The following is a 19,251-nucleotide window of genomic DNA, read 5'->3' as shown; positions in this document are numbered from 1 at the left end:
TTTCTCTGTGCAGGAAGTGTTCCATTTTTTTCCGTTTCACTGGCGTGTTTAGCCCTTTGATATTGTACGTTAAGATTTTCAGCCCCATCCTGTCCGGTTAGTCTGAAGTTCCTTGTTGGTTCTACCTTGTGGGTCGCTGCTGTGTACCTTAGTACCGGTATTGGAGTCCCTTCCCCTCTGTCCTTCCCCCTCAACTTCTCCCCCTTCCCCCCCTCCCCTTACCCCCTCCCTCCCCCCCCCAACTTTGCCCCTGAGGAGGGCACTGGGCCCTATGGTTGCTCCGGTGTCTAGCTTTTGCTCCATGCCCTCTGACTTCTCAGGGTTAACAGATCGCAGGGGCTCCTAAACCCTGCTTGTGTTGCGGATTCCATGGCCGTCCCGTCGCTCTGCCATGCCTTCCTGTTGGCACCTTCCCTGGCTCGCTAGTCCGATCAATCTCTGCCTCTCCCTCCTTCTGTTCGGGCTTGCGTGTCGTATGGTCGGGGTAGCTGGTTTTTCTCTGATCTGCGGGATTGGAGTCTTGTTTTCCGTTTCTCCGTCTGCCATCCCCTCTGTAATCTCCTTCGGCTTTGGGGCTCATCGGAGTTTGAAGGCTCATGTTCCTGTTCCTGGCATCCCATGATCTTGAGGCCTTCCTCGCATGTAACGACTCGACATTGTCTTTCTTCCCATGTGAATAGGAGGCCGAATGGGAATGTCCATTTATATCGAATTTGTTTTTCGGTGAGGAGTTTAGTTAGCTGACTGGATTGCGCAAGGTCTTGGAACAGCTGAATTTCTTTTCCGTTCATTCTTGTTTGCTCCATTGTTCTGGCCTTTCTTAGAATTTGTTCTTTTTTAGCGTATCGTGTCATGGCCACTAGCACGTCTCTTGGGTGGGAGCCGGGCTCCCCTGTTCTTCGAGGGCCTACTCTGTGTATTCTGTCGATGTGTATTTCATCCCTGGACCCTTCCTGCAGTATTTCTTGGAATAACTGTTGAACCGCTGTGCGAAGGTCCTTGTCGTCTACCGATTCCGGCATATGTTTGATTTTGATGTTCGATCTCCTGGACCTGTTTTCCAAGTCTTCACATTGGGATTCCAGTTCCATCGCCAGGCGTGCGAGGCGTTCTTGCGCTTCTGCCCTTTGGAGTGCTTCCTCGTCCATGTTCTGGACCGATCTTTCCAGAGTGTCTGTTCTCTACTCTAGGTTTTCTATGTCTTTTTTCAGTTCGAGGACTGCTTGTTTCAATTCGCCCTTTATGTTGTTGAACTGCACCTGGGTTGATGCGATGAACTGGTCCTGAAATTCCTTAAACCAGGATTTCATATCGTCCCTCGAGGCCATGTCTGTGTCTTCTTTCTGTTGGGTCTCCCCCTTTATTTTTCTGTTTGTTTGTACGCTTGAGAGCCGGGTTTCCTATTCCCCAGATTTGGGTCAGACCTTGGACTTGCCTGGATCCTCTTTTGTAAGCCGCCGTTGCCTGTGACCCACTCTTCATTCTGGATTTTGACATGTGTGTGTTGCTTTATTCAAATGCTTATTTATCGTGGTCCTCTCTTGGGGCCTTCGGATCTCGATATATGTTGATGCTATCGTCAGGTTTCCCCTTGGTGTGGCCCTGCCGTGTTATAGCGTCTGGAGTGCTTTCTGAGTATTGTGTCCTTCTTCTTGGAACTCGAGGAAGTGTTTTCCCCTGGTTTGGGGCTTTTTGTGGGGGTCTGAGGTGTGTCTCTATGGACACTCTACGTGCCTCCTCTGGTTTCCCTTTTTTGTTTCTTTTGAGGGCTTCTTGTCTCCGTAGCCTGGATTCCTTGCTTGGCCCTTCGCAGTCCTCTGTGTTGTGGTCTCCTCACCCAGGGGGTTTCGCCTTCTGGAGCTTTCTATTCCCCTCCCCGGCTCGCCTCGCGGCAGGCAAGTGGGCCCAGTATCCAGTTTCGTGTTTTTGGGGGGAATGCCGTGGGGGGAGACCAGATCTCCTGTTCTCCGGTATAGAGCACTGGATTATTCGTCCGCGTTCTTGGTCCGGGGGGGGGACTCTCACCGATCTCTGCCGCTCTTGGGCCGATTAACCTCCAATTAGCACTCGGGGGTAGGCGCTTCCACCCCGCTTTTCCCTGGTACTCACCCCCGCCCCGTGCCTTCGCTGTGGTCGCGGCTCCGCTGGGTTCTTCTTGGTGCTGCAGCCTGCTGCTTTTTGGCCGCGGCTGCAGCGATTCCTTGCTGATTCCGATCGCTGCTCCGCTCCCGTTCGGCACTTGCCTTTTCCCGGCGATCTCCACAGGTGTCCCTCTCTCCTCCCCGGGCGGGGCGGTGGAGTCTCCGAACCCGGCCTGTTCTCCTGATTCTCGGGCCGCCGGGGTTGCGCTCTTCTCCCGGCACCTCCTCTCTCCGACGTGGGCCACGCTGCTGGTGAGCCTGCTTTGCTGTATCGGGCCTGCTGCTCGGCTCCCCGGGTTCCCACTTGTTTGGCCTGGGAAGCCGCTACTGGCAGACGTCGGGCCCTGGCTCCCGGTGCTTTTGCTGGCTTCTGCCCCGGCGTGTCGTCCGTCCCGGGCTGGAACGCCCTGTCCTGTGTTGCTCCCTCCGTCAGCGAACTCGCTTCGGGGGGGTTGATTCCCCTTCCTCACCTTTCAGGGGAAGAAGAGCTTCTCAGAGGGCTCGGTGGGCGCGTAAATTATTATGCTTTATTGTTGCAGCCCGAGCTGGGGGACGGAGCTGCGCTCACACACGTCTGCCCTGCTCAGCCGCCATAGTGGAATCATCTTTTCGAATATTTTTGATTTGGTTTGTTGGCAAAACATTGAATCGAAAACGCATATAATCATTACGCATACGTTTGCTGGGATAATGGGTCAAATATCCTTCAATCACTGGAAACCACTTCCAAGTGGAACAAGCATATTTATACAGTTTAGATTCCAAGATTTTATGCTTGGTCTTCTGCCAATCAAAGCCCATAAAACTAGATTTAATCCTTACTGGTTTCTTACACAGAGTAGTAGCTGACATACCTAAGGACACAAGACAGCACATCGTCTCCGTATGTAGTTTCCGAATAAAGGGATTAGATGATTCTTGATAAGCCTCTGCATATAAAGTATCCTCTGCAGCTGTTTTACATTTTTTCCAGAGACTCATACGTTTCCATGTGGCAAATATAGAGAGCGATTGAAGACCCAATTCGTATTTTACCAATTCTAAAGGTATGCATTTAGGTAGATGAAACAAAACAGATCTCTAAATTTTACTTTCAATATGGTTCAGATATTCATAAATTTCTTTTGAAAAAAATTCCATGCCATACATCAGACGGGGTATGATTTTTTTATTATAGAATTCCCTCAAGGGGACCATCTGTCTGATGGCAATGTCCGATTTTAGTTTAAGCTGACTTTTTATCAAAATATTGGATAAACTCCAGAGAAATAGAAACCCAGGTATTTGAATGTGGATTGGGTTTTGATGGTCTTGTTCCCACAGAACCAGGAAAAGGAGTTTTCTTTCCTATTACGTCTACCAAAACGCACAATGACTGTCTTAGATGGATTGATTTTCAATTGTAGGCTAGATGTAAACATTTTAAAAGCTATAAGCAGTCTTTGAAGGGCAAACTTAGTGTTGTCCATCAAAAGAAGGTCATCGGCATAAGCCAGCCATGACAGATGTATATTGTTTAATTTCGGAGAGACTAAACCTTTTTAACTAAGAGCCTTATTAGCCCCACTAACATACAAGTTAAAGACTGTAGGAGCCAAAATACACCCTTGACGCAGTCCATTAGGTATAATAAATTCCTTGGAAAGCAGGCCCTCAGTATTTAGACGTACCATCACCCTTGTACCCGTATAAAGAGCACTAATAATATCCAATAGATGGAGGGGGATTTCTAGGTCTTTTAGTCTCTGCCACAGTAGATTCCTGTCGACTAAGTCAAAAGCAGAGCTTAGGTCCATCGAAGCCACAAAGAGGGATCTATTGCCTCGTATCATGGACTTTGCTATAAGGGATTTTAATATGAGCCCCCCACAGTCAGTTCCAATATTTTTTTAAGCCAATTTGTTTAGCATCTAGAATGGATTTTGCATTAATCCATTCTTTCAATTCCCGTAAAAACCAGAGAGCTGAATATTTTTGATTCTGGATCGGCAATCGCAATGGGTCTGTAACTTGTGGGGCATAATCTAGAACCCTTCTTAAAGACTGGGATAACAATTGATACTCTATATGATTGTGGAATAATTCTATGCACAACAATATTACAACAGTATGTACAAAACCTTGGCCCAAAAAGCAGAGTTAAATTTCAAAAGTTTATTAGAAAGATTATTTGGCCCAATAGACCCCTGAGTTTTTAGATTTGTTTATAAGTATAGTAATGTCCTTCACCGTAAATTGCAGTGACCATTTCGATCTTTGAGAACTCTTAAAGTCCTCAGGTCTCCTGCTGTCAATGTATAACTTGGAGAAGTCACCCAACCATGTGTCCTCTGAGATGGCATTTAGAACGACATCTTTCTGTGGTCTTTCCAGATCATTTATTAGAGTCCAGAAATTAGAGCAGTTGTGACCACGGAGAGATTTGAACATGGTTTCCCCGTCAAGCTGTGTACGGCAACCTTTGTGATGGATTACCCAGTTTTTGTAATTTTGTTGTATTTTTTTCCTCTCAAAAAGAGCGAGGGAATAAGACAATCCAGCTTTTTTTAGGTGTCGCAGCTCTTTCCTATAGATGATCTTACGTTCATGAATAGCAATATCCATAGTATGTCTATGACTTTTAGTTCTATGTGATTTCTTAATTGTACAACCATCAAGTTTGTTGTAGAGGATGTAATGTAATTGGTGAAATTAGTAGCTGAATAACATTCAGCACGATTCTAAACCGACATTAGATCATGATCTCTAATCATAGTGGCAATAAATTTAACGTTCAGTCTGTGACACCATTTGATTCTATTCCCTCTGACATTTACATCTACATTATGTGTGTAGGTTTTCACAGGTGGTTTACAAAAATCAACTCTCATTTCGAAGGTAAGGAAACAATGGTCACTACTTCTGGATTCCTTAACTTCAAACTTACATAAACCTTTGGACAAGGGAGCTGATGGAAAGACATAATCAATTATGGATTCTAGACCTCTAGCCTTCCAAGTGTAGTGGTCATTATAGAGGAGATCCAGGCCCCAAGATTCGGCAAAATGGGTCCAAAGTCTCCCACGTAGATCAGAATTTCCGACTGCTCTATCATGATCTCCAGAAAAGGCCACAGCAACATCACCCTTCAACCTGTCACAGTAACAGTTAGCGTTCATGTCCCCAGCAATTATAATCTTACCTCCTGGGTTGCTATGTAGCCACAATTCCATTATAGCTCCCAAGTTCATGAGCTCTTTTTCGAGAGTGAGATCCGTATGTTCACTGGGATTCCAGTATAAATTAATAATGAGCACCAAGAAACCCTCACTAATGTTAACCAGCTTAAAGGAAACCACTAGAAAATGATGTGAACAAATCCATTCCCCCGTTTTCACCATTTTGTTGGCTTGTTTTGCAGGTATAATCAATCCCCCCTTTGGGTGACCCCTATTGGTGCCATAAGCACAAACCGAAGTGACATCAAAGCAGTCCCAGCATAACTGAACCCTGGACCAGGTCTCTTGAAGGAGAATAAAATCAAACTCACTCAAATATCTCATATGCTTTACATTCTGCAGCAGATTGAGACAGCCTCTCGAGTTCCAGCTCACACATTTAAGCTTGTTGCCGGAGCTAAAGAGGCTTACCCAGCTGCTTCAATGTATCAATCGATTCCCTCAAAGACAAAGCCAGCCAAAGCCAGCCAAAGCCAATCCTGTTTGTTCAGATCTTGTTCAGCCCTAGAAATGTCATTACCAGGCCTTCTCTCTTGATTACCCCCCTCAAAAGGCACCGGCTTCTGGAGGGTTTTGCATAGTTGGTCTATATTCATATATATCAAAGCCACATATTTGTAATTGTTCGGCCTCCTTCAAGAGCATGGACCTAACCAAGGGTGAGGGAATGACAAGGCGAACATAATTGTATCTAAATCTATGTATGTAATCCACCAGTTTAATATCTGATGAGGTTATTAAACTAAGGTCGGGAATAGTCGACAATAAGGATAGAATATACGGTCTATTCAGAGATACGTGACCCTTATCCTCAAATAAGGCTTTGAGAATTTGCCCAGGCACCTCTGGAAAAACCAGTTGACGTAAATCTGTATCCCGCTTACCAGACATCCGGTAATTATTAGCAAATTCAGACTTATTCTGCTTAACACCAAAAACATCCTTATCACACCCTATCAGGGTAGACCCAGCACTGGAGGCCGGTAGATGTTCATGCAGTTTTCTGGATTGAGGTATAGCTTCAAAGGTGGTAATCAGGACCAGAAGCAAGATCGTCCCTAAGCACCTTAATAATTAGTTGTCGTATTTCATTTGCATTCATAGCATTTTTAGAGACTTCGGGGCCCACAATCACATCACAATCTGTCCTCGAAGGGGGTGTGTCACTTTTAAATTCTCCATTACCCATTGAAATATTCGCAGTAGTTCCCTCAGGATTGCACCCTTTAACCACAAGTCTAGCAGATTTTTCATTGTCAGCCGAATTAGCTTCAATAAGCAGCACACCATCACTACCATCATTATGTATAGTTTGCCCCCAAACGGACTCAAAGTTTGAAGTCACACTAGTGGTAGTTGGCATGGGTACCATTTTGAAGATTTCAAACATTACATCACTTTTCTTTTTCATTGCCTCATTCAGGGTAGCCTCACCCTCTGTGTACCTATCCTGTACAATTATATCTTCACTAGTTTTGTGGTTTACCAAATTGCCCTTCACATTTTGGTCTCTAATACCCTTCACAAAATGATCTCTCTGGGCCCTCACGTCTTTGTACGCCACCTCAGAAGGTTCACCCTCTTCATTAGTCATTTTCATCATTTGTGTCGGTTCCACATCCCTCAAGAATTTCCTTGAGGTTTTTTTGAGGCTGGCAGCAATGTTGTTATTCTTTTTTCTTTGTTTGCCCATTTTTTCCCGCTGCCTTTTGGATAGTTTTACCTCAAAATTATCAATAGAGGCATCCACAAATAAGACGTTGCCTTGCGTTACGCCCTTCAGATTTTCTTCACCCAGGTCCTCTTTATGGACCAGATTAATAGAGTTGTTCACCCCTCCCATTTCCTGTGTGGATGCAATTACAATTATTTCCTTCTTAGAAGTGGTATTATTCAAACTAGTGCATGGTATCTGCATTTTACAATCATTCTCATTAAGCTTAGCTTCAGCCCTCATGGCCAGTACAAATGACTCAGTAAATCTTATAGGTAGTTTGTCCACCTCGTTTGCCAAAGGCAATTTTCTCAATTCAGACAGCGGCAGTCTGTTAAATATACTCATCATTGCAGAAAAATCAGACCCCATAACTGGTTGGGTTAGATCGTTCAAATTCCCCATCCGACCCGTCACAGGGTTTGTACCTTCCTGTTGGTTGTTAAACAGAGAATCAGCCAGATTATCATAACAAAAACTGCCTGGAATGGATACATCCACCACGGCCAACAAATCCCTGTTGACCATTGTTTCACCTTTAGCATTATTAGAAATAGGTGATTCCTAGTCCACAAAAAGAGGCTGTGACGGATCAATTAGATCCTCAATGGTTTTGCAATGAGGGGAACATTCCTGCGCACATTGCAAAAGGGCTTCCTCCTCATCATTCACAATGAGTAGAGGACAGGCGGCAGCCCTTGCAAGACTCACACGTCTGGTGCTGACAGCAGTGAAAAAGTCAGCACCAGCATCTCTCCTTATTGCTGGAATTTAGTTTTTACACATCGTTACTGGAGTGACAGGCTAGACAAGTAACAACAAATTCTACGCAGATTTTTGGATGAATACTGATTATTGACAACACACTTACTAATATACGGAACGTTCCCACTGCCTTTGCCCCGCCAGCCGAACAGCCAAACAGCAGACACTTCCAGTGCGCGCGCGGTGCACGTACATGGGCCAGGTATAGTGTCTAGTAACCAATCGCTGCACAGGCGGGCGGGGCAATCAGGCAGAAGGATTGTGGCTGAAAGAAAGAAGCAGCGCTTCAGAATGGTGCCAGTAAAATTCTTCATGTAACAACACGTAACATAACATCAAGCATCAAGCTTAAGCATACTTTTACAGGCAATCGGATGGCAGTAAGGCAACAGTCAATAATAGTTACTTGTTGAAGTCCATCCAACAGGGTTTGAAGTCGCGGTTCGCCACAACTAGAACTTCTCCTTGCCGAAGGCGATGTTATGAAGCAAAGACACAGCAAAAACACAGCGGCACAGTCGATTCAACCAAACAGCCGACACTTTCAGACACTTCCGGTGCTGAAAGTACTTTGTTATACATTACATTACGTTATACATTACATTGTTATACATTTTCAGATGAATGTTGTTATTTTCAAGTGGCATAAAGCATGTTCTGCATTGCCAGTGAGCAGTGTTTGTCAATCGATAAATACATATCTACAACTAAACTAATTGCTTATGTTGAGTATTCAATGCTTTCTTTGGTGCATACATGTATTCTTTGTGCACAGGAAAACCTTTGCTAGGTACTGTGGGAGATCCTTAAGTCCTTGGATTGGTTTCTGAGCTGTCTTAGAAAACCTATCGTATAAAAATGTGATTTTTAGACAATACATTTGGAAAATGTTCTGTAAGATGCAAATTTCTTACTTATTTGAAAAGAAATGTTGTGGTTGGAGAGGGAAAAAAGCCCTTCCACGCTCCATAGAATTGATAGCTCACAAACGGTGCATGCTAACAAAATGGCTTACTTCGTTAGTTGTGCACATGGAAAATAATGTGCACATCAAAGCAAACAATGTCCTCACTTAAAGAAAGAGGACATATCGGAATGAGCTAAGAAAAAACACATTCCTAAAGTTCTGCACATCACACAACTCAGTATTCCATTTCCACTGCAGGTGGCTGTGGATATCCACAGCTTCCATGGACCATGACACCAATACAGAACCCTGGCACACCACAGGAGTTGGAATACAATGGCATGCATTTACACGTGGCTGTGCCTCAAAATGGCATTCGGGTTATTAAAGACAAGCTTCAGGTGCCTTCACGCGCCAAGAAGGAGCCCTCATGCACAGGCCTCAAAGGTGGGCAAGCCTCTAACAGTATATTGTATGCTGGACAACATGTCCACCTGCAGGCATGCCACGAGGACGATGATGGAGAAACCATGCCATCATGTAATGGGTATGCTGAAATTTGGGACGTGCACCTACGGTATTAAAACAAGTCCTAGAGAACATGTTTTATTGCATTTATACCCACAATTCACTTGACTAACATAATAGTTATGACACAACCAAAATTACCACTGGGTTGTTTATGATAAAGTAAAAACCCATGCCCACTCACTGCTCTCTTCCACAACACCCGTGCTCTCCCGCCTCCCTCTTCCCCAATACCCATGACTTCCCATCCGGCTCTTTCCCAAATCCCATGCTCTCCCACATTCAGCATGCCCCAGTCCAATGTTTCCGATTGACACCGTCCTATTTGGGGGGTGCTTGGCACCTCCTGATGTTGCTGGTGGTGCATGCACGACTGTCGCATTGAGACTCCGATGGGGACTTCCAGCAAGGCGGCCTTCTGTGGGGCTTGCCGAGGTAGACCTTGCAGAGTACACCCGACAGAGGTTCTGAACTGTGAGCACCATGACCCTTAGCCTTATCCTGTCCAGCTGATTTGACCTCTGTTCGTTCCCTCACCCTCTGACCCACCACAAAGATGGCAACTATCACATATGACAGGTGGTGGCACTGCCTCCCCAGTTTCCCTGCCACTCATTGTGATGCCCCCTGCACTGGATCATGCATTGCCTGAACGTGCTGCTCTGATATTTGTTTGATGCACTCCTTCTGCGCTTAAATGCTATTCAACTTTTCACAAATGGACTCACAGGTGTATTGGAGGACCTCTTTAACAGGGTAGACGTGGGGGTCACCTAAGTGCCTCCTTCCTGCGACACCTACTTCAGTTCCTGCAGTAACCATAGTCATCAGGACAAAAATCAGTCCTGATTGTGGTGCCACAGCAGAGCCTGAGTAACAGAGAATGGAGGAGAGGAGGAAATGAGGAGGAAATGGGTTAGAAGAGGGGGAGTTCCGGGCAAGGAAAACCTAGAGTTAGCTGTGATAGGAGTAAGCGGCCATATGCCTGGTATGCGTGCTGGCAGGCTGGTACTCCAGATGGTGAGGTGCATTCCCTCTATTTCCCTTCATACCCACAGTGCCTGCCAGAAATTAGAGGGATGGTCACAGGATCATTTTTGTGGCTCCTTTTTGGCCTCAAAAGGCTAGTTCCCTCTGCTACTTCTAATATCAGTGGCCACATTTTGGAAAATTCGGAGGCACCTTTTCACGGTTCACTAGTCTTAACCCTGTCTTGAACAAAATCAGCTAGAGGTGTGCAAATTGTAGTCAAGTTCTTTTTAGAGACATATCTTTCCAGGGATCTAGCTTTGATGTTACAACAGTCTGGAAGGCCTAACCTGGCATCTTATTCCAAACAGTGCAGGTCATTCCAAAAGTATTTGATTTCTCAGGTCATGCAGTTCATTCCTAATAGGTTCTCTTTGGGTCCTGCTGTTTCCCCTTTTGGGAGTCAGTGGGAAGCTATACAGGCTTTTACAGCCTCTGAAGGCAGTATGCCAAAACGCCTAATTTAGTTGCCAGACTTTCAATGAATTTTGTATTGCAATTCCCTCCCCATAAAGCTCTGATACCTGCCAGTGATTTTTCCTTTGACTGTAGGATTCTGCAACTTCCTCCTTTTGAACCATTAGATTCAGCAGTTTGAATTATTTTTCCTTAAAATCCCCATTTTAGTGGATATCACATCAGCCAGGAGGATATAGGTGAAAATGGTGCTCTTTTGTGCCAGGAACCTTTTAGTTTTTATCAAAACAGTTCTTGTTGATTCCAGACATAATGCGTTGTACACTAATGTAACATTGCACTATGATTAATGTGTTGCTAGAACATTCCTTATAATTGATTTTTTATAACTTACTTGTGAATTTAGTTCAACCTTCTTTTGACAATGCTGTTAAACAGGATTTCTTCCCAACCACCCAACCTTCTTCTCCGTGCCATTTCCCGAATTGCCCTCTGTGCCCCTGTATCAGCGTTGGTTAGTGGTGGTAATTCATCCAATTACCTCAACGCAGGAGCCGTTTTTGATTGTAACAACAAAAGCAATTATCTTGTGTCTGGAACCAGATTTAAAGCCTAAGATCTTTTCCTTGTTTCACTTTTTTGAGGGACTGAATTTGCTATAATGTTTTCCTTCTACTGAGGAAACGTTGCTGCATCTGTTGGATATCAGAAGGGATATCAAAAGAATCATGCTTCTGCACATTTTGAATACATCTTCTTTATGCAAATCACACCATTGTGACCCCTGTTCTGTCAGTTCAGGAGCTTAAGGCTCCCCTGTTACAGTTAGTCAGTGGATTATAACAAGCATTCTGCTCTTATGTATCAATCAGGTGCTTCTTGTTCGTGGTGATCAGGGTCAATCTAATAAGGGACGGCTGCTTCTTAGGGAAAGGTTCAAGGTGGGCTCCATTCAGATGTTTGTAGCGAGTTCTACAGTCTGGATCCAGATGGATCAATCACTCAGAATGACTGATTCTGTTTAAACACCATTTTTTTACTAATTAAAAGTACAGGTGTGTTGTAATATTACGTTGTTGCATTGGTTTTGGCACCAACAAATGGCCTCAGTATAACTCAGTTACTAAATTACTTCTGGCAATCACCATTACTCCGGGTGCTCCTAGTGCTACACCTCCTAATCCTTGTTCTTACAGCGCTCTCTCGCTTCTTCCCTCCCAAGTAAATGGCATGCTTTGGCAAGGTAGGTATAAACAGGATTTAATATGGTTAACATGCCTCCTATAAGAGGGGTTGGCAAAAAGAGAGGGTGCTCCTGGCAAAACCTTTTTTTGGTTGAGGTTTAAGAAACCGGGTAGTCACATAAGTAAGGATTGCGGCAAGGAAGAGTAGGATTAGGTGTGATGGTAATTACCAAAGTTACAGTAATTATCTACTTTGTTCCATTTTTGAGATGTGAAATGTAATAAGAACTTTATAAGCATGTACCCTCAATAAAATGTTACTCATGCGAAAATAGTTAATTCCTATAAACCAACACAAACTGCTTTGTGAACAAAATCTTGATAAATAAATAAGTACAGAACATAACCTTAACAGAATAAACTTTCCGTTTAAAAATCTTTGAGCGAGACATATGGAATAGTACAGACATCTGAGGTACTTTAATAAAGGGAGGAGAAGTACAAAAAAATATTTGTTTTAATATTATTGTGCATTTGTAAGGCGCTTATACATCAAGTAATTTGTGTTTCAAAGCGCCTAAAAGAAGACATAAAAGCAAAGCGTAATGTTTTCATGCCATCATTTACGCACAGGTAGTTGGAAAGGAGGGAAGTAGAGAGTAAGAAAGGATTGGAGATAGGACGTTGTCAATCAAGAGGAGTGAGAGTTTGAGACCAGAGTGGGAGAAGAAGGAGGAAGAAGAATTAAAGGCAGAGTTGGTAAGTATCATGAAAGGAAGAAAGAAGAGCTTTAGGATCTGCAGAAGCTGCAGTCAGTGGTACTTAGGAAGAGGTGGGAAGAGAGCATTAGGTGGAGGAGGTAGCAGTGGAGTAACAGGCGGTGGGAAGAGAACATCTGAGGTAGCAATGAAGTACCTGGAAGAAGTGGGAAGAGAACATCAGGTGATGGAGTTGGAAGTGAAATATCTGAGGGAGCTCAGAAGGGGCCATCAGGGGAAGGAGGAATAAGTGAGTTGTCAGGAGAGGGTTGCCAGGGAACATCTGGTTGAGGTAGTAAATAATTGTCATTAGGGGGGCTCAGATGATCAAAGAAGGTGTAAGAACCTTAGACATGATTGAGTGAGAGGAGGGAAGACCTCAGAGGCGGGAATACGGTACTCAGAGGAGAAAGAAAGAGGTGAAGGGGAAAGGGTATTAGGGAGGTGCGAGGAACAAAAGTAAGGAGAAGAGGACTGTTTGTAAGCACTAGGAAGGTGCCAGAAGCAGTGAAGTTGGGAGGAATATGGAGGTGATCAACCAGGGCCAGGTCAGGACCCTCACAGGGGAAAGTGAGAGAGACCTTCCTAGGTAGGACAGCTTCCCAGCTTCCCGTGCCTACCTCCTCTAATCCCATGGCTCTTAATGGAAAGACAGTACATCTCTACATCAATCAGATGAAGACACCAAGGCCCCCGTTAAACAGAGAATATGTAAACAATGCTTGAAGAAAAGCACGGATAATCCACTTCACACACTGTGAGACATTATAGGCCACACAGTACAGGAACCCCTGGAAAGCCTGCAATGTCGATTCTTAGATTGTGTGCCACACAGTATGCAAAGCCCCTGGAAAGGCAAACAATATATAAACGGTGTGCCCAAGACTTTGGGGGTTATAGTGACGTTTTCCTACTGCCTGGGACATATTGTGATTCTCAATACAGCTGAATATGGAGAAGAAGGTAATAATCTTCTTTCCGATGAGTTGAGCTGTAGCAAAAATACTGAAGATCCCAATCTGGCTCCCATTAGTATGATTAGTAAGAAAATTGAAAGAGCCCTGGAGCTAAAAATGATCAGTAAACAGGAGGCTGGTTTTTTGGTGAGGGAGGGTGGTAGGATTTCTGTTTTTTACATCCTCCCTAAGATTCACAAGAGACTAATCAGGCCTCCAGGGAGATCTATTGTCTCCGGCGTGAACTCAATCCCTGAATCCCTCTCTAAAATGTGGACAAATATTTATGCCCTTTTGTGTTGAAGATGTAAAGTTACATACAAGACACTAGAGACGCGATAAATAAGATTGAAGGTCTATCTTTTGATTCCAACAAACACTTTTGATGTGTCTGGATATTCAATGTTTATATACGCAAATACCACAAGCCACCTTGCAAGTTATCAAAGAAGTATTGCTCAAAAGAGAGGATAATTGTCCTGTGAGCAATTAATTTATCATGTAGTGTACTGAAACCGCACTGAGAAATAACTTTTTCCAGTTTCAGGGTCAACTATTTATACAAATGGAAGGAACTGCTATAGGGGCGGCCATGGCACCTAATTTAGCAAATCTTTATGTTGATATGTTTGAGGAAACCACGATTTATGGCAGAACAAATTCTTATGAATGCAAAATAATTAAGTGGTTCCGTTAGATAGACAATATCTTTGTGCTGTGGGAAAGAACTGACGACACAGCACGAGAATTTGTTGAATGGCTCAATGTGCAGAATTGCTATTTAAAGTGTACTGCCACCATGAGCAAATGTGGAAGTAACCCATTTGGATATTAGCATTTACAATCATGATGTTCTCCTGCAGGTTAAACCCTTTACTAAAATGACAGCTGGAAATGCTTTACTTCATTATGGGACTTCTCAGGTTAAAAAGGAATAGTATTACAACAAAAGAATCTGTTGAATTAGAAGCTGAACATGTATCATTTAAATTGAAGGCTCATGGCTATCCCTCCAAACTGGTGAAAGAATCAGCCAAACGAGCCTACAATAATAATTGGGAGGCTCTTCTAGAGCACCAACCGAAGGATAAAAAAGATGACTGTTTGATATTTGTGAGTCAAATCAACAACCAGTCATATAAGATCAAACAGATCATACCAAAACATTGGAAGCATACTTTCAGCAAAACTGCCTCCAGACCGATTGTAGCTTTTAAAAGAAGAATGAATATCAGGAATGTGATTATTAGGAATGACATCTTGCAAAACAAACCACATGTGAGCAAACAAACTACATTGTGTGGGATGGCCCCAGTGGTCGGACATCACCCATGTGGCTCCTGTGTGATTGGTCCTTTTACCTGTAAATCACTTACTGTGGACATTGGATTGAATAAACCTTGAAACATTCAGGAACACACTAATTGCCATACTGAAAATGTAATTTACATGATCCCACGTACTTGTGATTTGCACTATATAGGGAAAACAAACCGGAACTGTAAAACCAGACTAATTGAACAACTGTATTTATTTACCTATGTGGCAGCCATGAGTAGCTGTTTAGCCGTAATGGTTGCCAGTGTGACAAGGCATGATGTTAACCTTAAAGCTAATTAACTGCCGATCACAATTTGATGATTATGTCCTTTGGGTGTGACCACAGTAGGATGATATATGTGGGTTCTTGGAGATACTCACTCTGGACATGGTACAGGCCTGAAAAGATATTGTACATCTGAGCATAGGCGTACCTATTTTAATATGCTTGGTGTAGCCTTTATGGATAGCTAGATATTCAGGTTTCCTTCTACATGATATTTGAGGGTGTAACTCCACCTGTGAGAGGTGGGTTCTCCTTCCATCAGCCTTTACTGCCGCGGGGCATGCGTGTGCCTTCATCCTGCATGGTTGTGATGACATCATCACGCATGCACAACGTGGTTTAGAAATAGCAGTGTTTTTTTACCGGGACGGTCTCTGACCTTGAATTGTGGACTCTAGCAGGTGGCTGCGATCTTGGCAGTCATGATCAAGCACATGTTTGGAGCTTGTGGTGCCAGACAATGATTGATCTTGGTGTTGTATGTTGAGGGTTGAAACTTTGTTTTTGTGGTTTGTACTGAGCAAGGATAGCCTGGACCCCTTTCCTAACTCTATTCGCTTAGTTGCATCTGGGTGAAACCAGTGAAAGAGTGAGTGAGAGACCGGACGTGTTTACAACTATCTATGCGTCTTGGGGAAGTTCAGGATTTCCGTAGAGGTAATGGTCTGTCATATAACATCCTTTTAAAAGTATTTCTATGTAAAGTATCATTCACTCATTAATTGGGATGGCTTTAATATTGGGCATCAGTCAATTCTGGTAGTGGGTGATGGATTAGATCAGCTATTCATTCCATCATGTCATTAGATGGGGAGTTCTCATTAGTATGTTCCAGTCGCATGATAATTTTAAGTTTCTCTGTGTGGTCAATGTGCCCATATCTTTAAGTGTTCCATCCTCCTTGTTTAGATCTTGCGGGTGGACAATGTTGAGAATCTGAAGCCCTTTCATTCTATGTTACATTTTGTAGTTGGCACAGGACACCTAGTAGGTAAAAGTACATTTGTTTGGTATTTGAGAATGGTGAATTCTTTGATTTTATTATTCAATGGATTTGCTATTGAAATAAGTCCCATATGATTTTGGGTTGCAGAATAGCCATATCGATATGGCGTTTGTTTGAAGACTCCCACATTGGTAGTGAAGATTTGGTGAACCTATGTCGCCGCCGGTGTACCATGGATTATTCACCAGGTATTGACAAATAAACAATTTGTTTGGTCTAACATGGGGTATGCTCTAAGTTTAAGGTGAATCATTGTGAAGAACCTTTTAATTGTTGGACTAAGACAGGGTATCTTTGCTTTTTGGTTTTAGTCAAGAAAGTATGCAGCACGTTGATTGAATACTAAGGAACACACATAAATTCTTTATTGCTAACCCCCAGAGGAATGTACTATATTGGGTTACATCATAAGAACAGAAACATGTTGGGCTATGTTTGAACACAGATTGAAAAACCTTTGTTTGATTTAACTGTGTATGATGTCTCAGGAATAAGTGTTTGTATCTTTTTCTTGGCCAAGAGATGAATGTTGTTACTTTTTTTCGCATGTAAGTGTCTGTGATCTTATGATTTTACCATCATTGTTGTTTAAATAAAATTATTAAAGTACATTTTGTAATACCATAGATTGTATCTATCCATTGTTGAAGTACTGTGGATCTTTTATTAGAATCTTTCGTATTGGTTTAGAAACTATAGGCGCAACCTTCCTTTTATATACTCTAAGCCCCTGGAAAGCCCATAACAAAAGTCTCAAAGACATTATACATAGCCAGGTGGGGGAACCGTTTAAAAAACCCGTGACAAATGATCCAGAGACATTGCCAGAAATGGGCTGCGTGAAGTCGCTTTAAGTCAACGAGAGTCCCAAAAACACTTCCAGAGAGAGGGCCCAGAGGGTAAATGCATAAGGAGGAGCCCTGACAAGGAATTGTTTGGAAAGCGACCACGAAGTTCAAGTTCCTTTTCTCCCAACCTTTTATGTAATTTTGGTGTCCTGCAAACCTAATCCCAAAACAAACCACATATCAAACAAATGTTTTTAAGTTGGTCTCATTTCTGCTATTGGGTAACTTTTGACAGTGGGTATGGGCAGGTTATATGTGATTTTGACACTGACATTACATCTAAATGTATGTATAACAAATCCTTAAAAACCTTAACGATGTACCTTTTACATCAAGCCTAATATCTACATGCAGTCTGTTTCTATAGTCTGTAACTGCCATCTAGTGGACCTTTTAATAATTAGAATCCTGGTTTTGTGGTGTTTTTTTTCACTAACCCATATTACTTTCTACCTTCTTTTGCCTTGCAAATACCCTTTATGGGGCAACACCCCCTGAACCCCTTTGACTACTTATACCTGTAAACCCTCTTTTTCGTCCTCCATTTTATACCATTTTTTACTGAAGTCTAATTGGACTTTTTTCCCACTTAAACTCAAACCTGTAATACCATATTATTGCCTATTTTCCTTATTTGTTCATTCTGTTATTGTTTGTTACCCCCTTTATTTTTGTAATTTGTTATTTTTACCCCTTCATTTATTGTATCTTTATTTCTTTCTGCAATGTAATCACTGGTTACCGCATTGGCAGATTGCTCTATCAAAGAGATGTGCAGGTATGTGCACTGGATTGTGCCTGCTTGTCAGCCACAACCTTGGACTGTTTAATGCTGTCCCTTCAGAACAAACCCTCCCTCCATTGTGCTGCCTTCTGGTGAGGGGCCTCTCAAGAATATGAAGTACACGTGCAAACAAGATAGGCTCAGCTATCAGTTGGGAATCTGAAGACTGGGAGAAATCTGTCTCAGCTTGGTACCTAAGAGGCTAGAAACCAAGGGGGTGCATAAAAAGTCTACCTGATAATAGAGAGTTAACTCTTCATCTACTCCCTTACTCCTTCCTATTGACCTTGTCCTAATTGTCCAATATGGCTATGATATAGGTCGAAAAAGGTGGGTTTCATGATTTAAGAATTTGCCTTATTCGTTGAATTTTCACTTAAGGATGTGCACTTCTTGGACTACTCAGCTATGAGAACATGAGCTCAGCAGGCTCTGCTTTCTCCCACTGAAATTGTTAAGTATCCTGGTCATCCATTTGACATTTTGTCAGCAAAATGCCCACTATGATGCTTTTGGCTCGTTTTGAGGACTGGGTGAATTCTATGAAGGCATTAAGCCATTTGCAAGCCTGTTTTCAAAAAAGGTGTTAGTACCTGCACTCAAGGACTAAGAATATATTAATACAAAAATCTATTATTTTACATATAATTCCCCAGTATTCATTTTTTATTGATTTTGATAGTGTGCGACCATGTAAATTATGGTTGATACTAAGAGATATTGGCAGTTCATCTGAACATCCTAACCCAAAAGTGAGTTTATATGATAATCATGCCTTCAGTGAGATATTATGCACCCTTTTTGTGGGGTTAGGCAGGGCTGTGTCCTGTCTCCAATCTTATTTTGCCTTTATATGAATGGGATTAACAAACCACTTATGGTATTTTGGCGAATGCTGCAAGTATTAATGGGGAAACATATTTATTTATTTATTTATTTATGATTTTAAAGCGCACAACAGCCTGTGGGCATTGTGCCGCTGTTACAGAGGTGAACAAGCTTGCTGGTTACATTAGAGAGGTGGATGGTTACATGGAAATGTACATTTATAGAGCAGATTGTAGAGAGGAGGATGGTTACACGGAAATGTACATTTATAGAGCATATTGTAGAGACACAGTAATTGAGATAAGGAACATCTTGAGGAATGTAGTGAAGTGGAAGGGTGTATATGTAGGAAGGGGTTAGGTAAATAAGATAGTTTTAAGTGATTTGTGAAAGGCAAGCAGGGATGGTTCTGCTCTGAGTGTGTTGGGAAGGGGGTTCCAGAGCTTGGGTGCAATGTGGGGGAAGCCAATGCCACCGGCTTTGGCTCTTCTGATGGTGGGTATGTGGAGTTGGTTCGTGTGATGGCTTCTTTTGGGGCGGTCTGAGGAGTTCTTGACTATGG

At 42.9% G+C, this 19,251-nt stretch overlaps 1 protein-coding gene across 7 annotated transcripts in view; it reads left to right on the top strand.

Annotated features, from left to right (window-relative positions):
* The window catches only part of MAGIX (MAGI family member, X-linked), a 916,967-nt gene that overhangs the window by 46,513 nt on the left and 851,203 nt on the right, over positions 1-19,251 (top strand). For 5 of the 7 annotated variants that reach the window (XM_069645282.1, XM_069645277.1, XM_069645278.1 and 2 more), the window contains exon 2: positions 16,317-16,417. The exons of the other annotated variants lie outside the window; for them this stretch is intronic. In XM_069645282.1, coding sequence (XP_069501383.1) covers positions 16,402-16,417 — 16 coding nt within the window. In that variant the 5' untranslated portion in view covers positions 16,317-16,401. The remainder of the gene's footprint in view (positions 1-16,316; positions 16,418-19,251) is intronic. 7 annotated transcript variants of the gene reach the window in all.

This window comes from Ambystoma mexicanum, chromosome 2p, assembly GCF_040938575.1.
Source record: "Ambystoma mexicanum isolate Mex_15411 chromosome 2p, UKY_AmexF1_1, whole genome shotgun sequence".
Classification (NCBI taxonomy): Eukaryota; Metazoa; Chordata; class Amphibia; order Caudata; family Ambystomatidae; genus Ambystoma; species Ambystoma mexicanum.
Note: the sequence above shows the minus strand (reverse complement) of the source record. Positions and strands in the feature narration are given on the sequence as shown.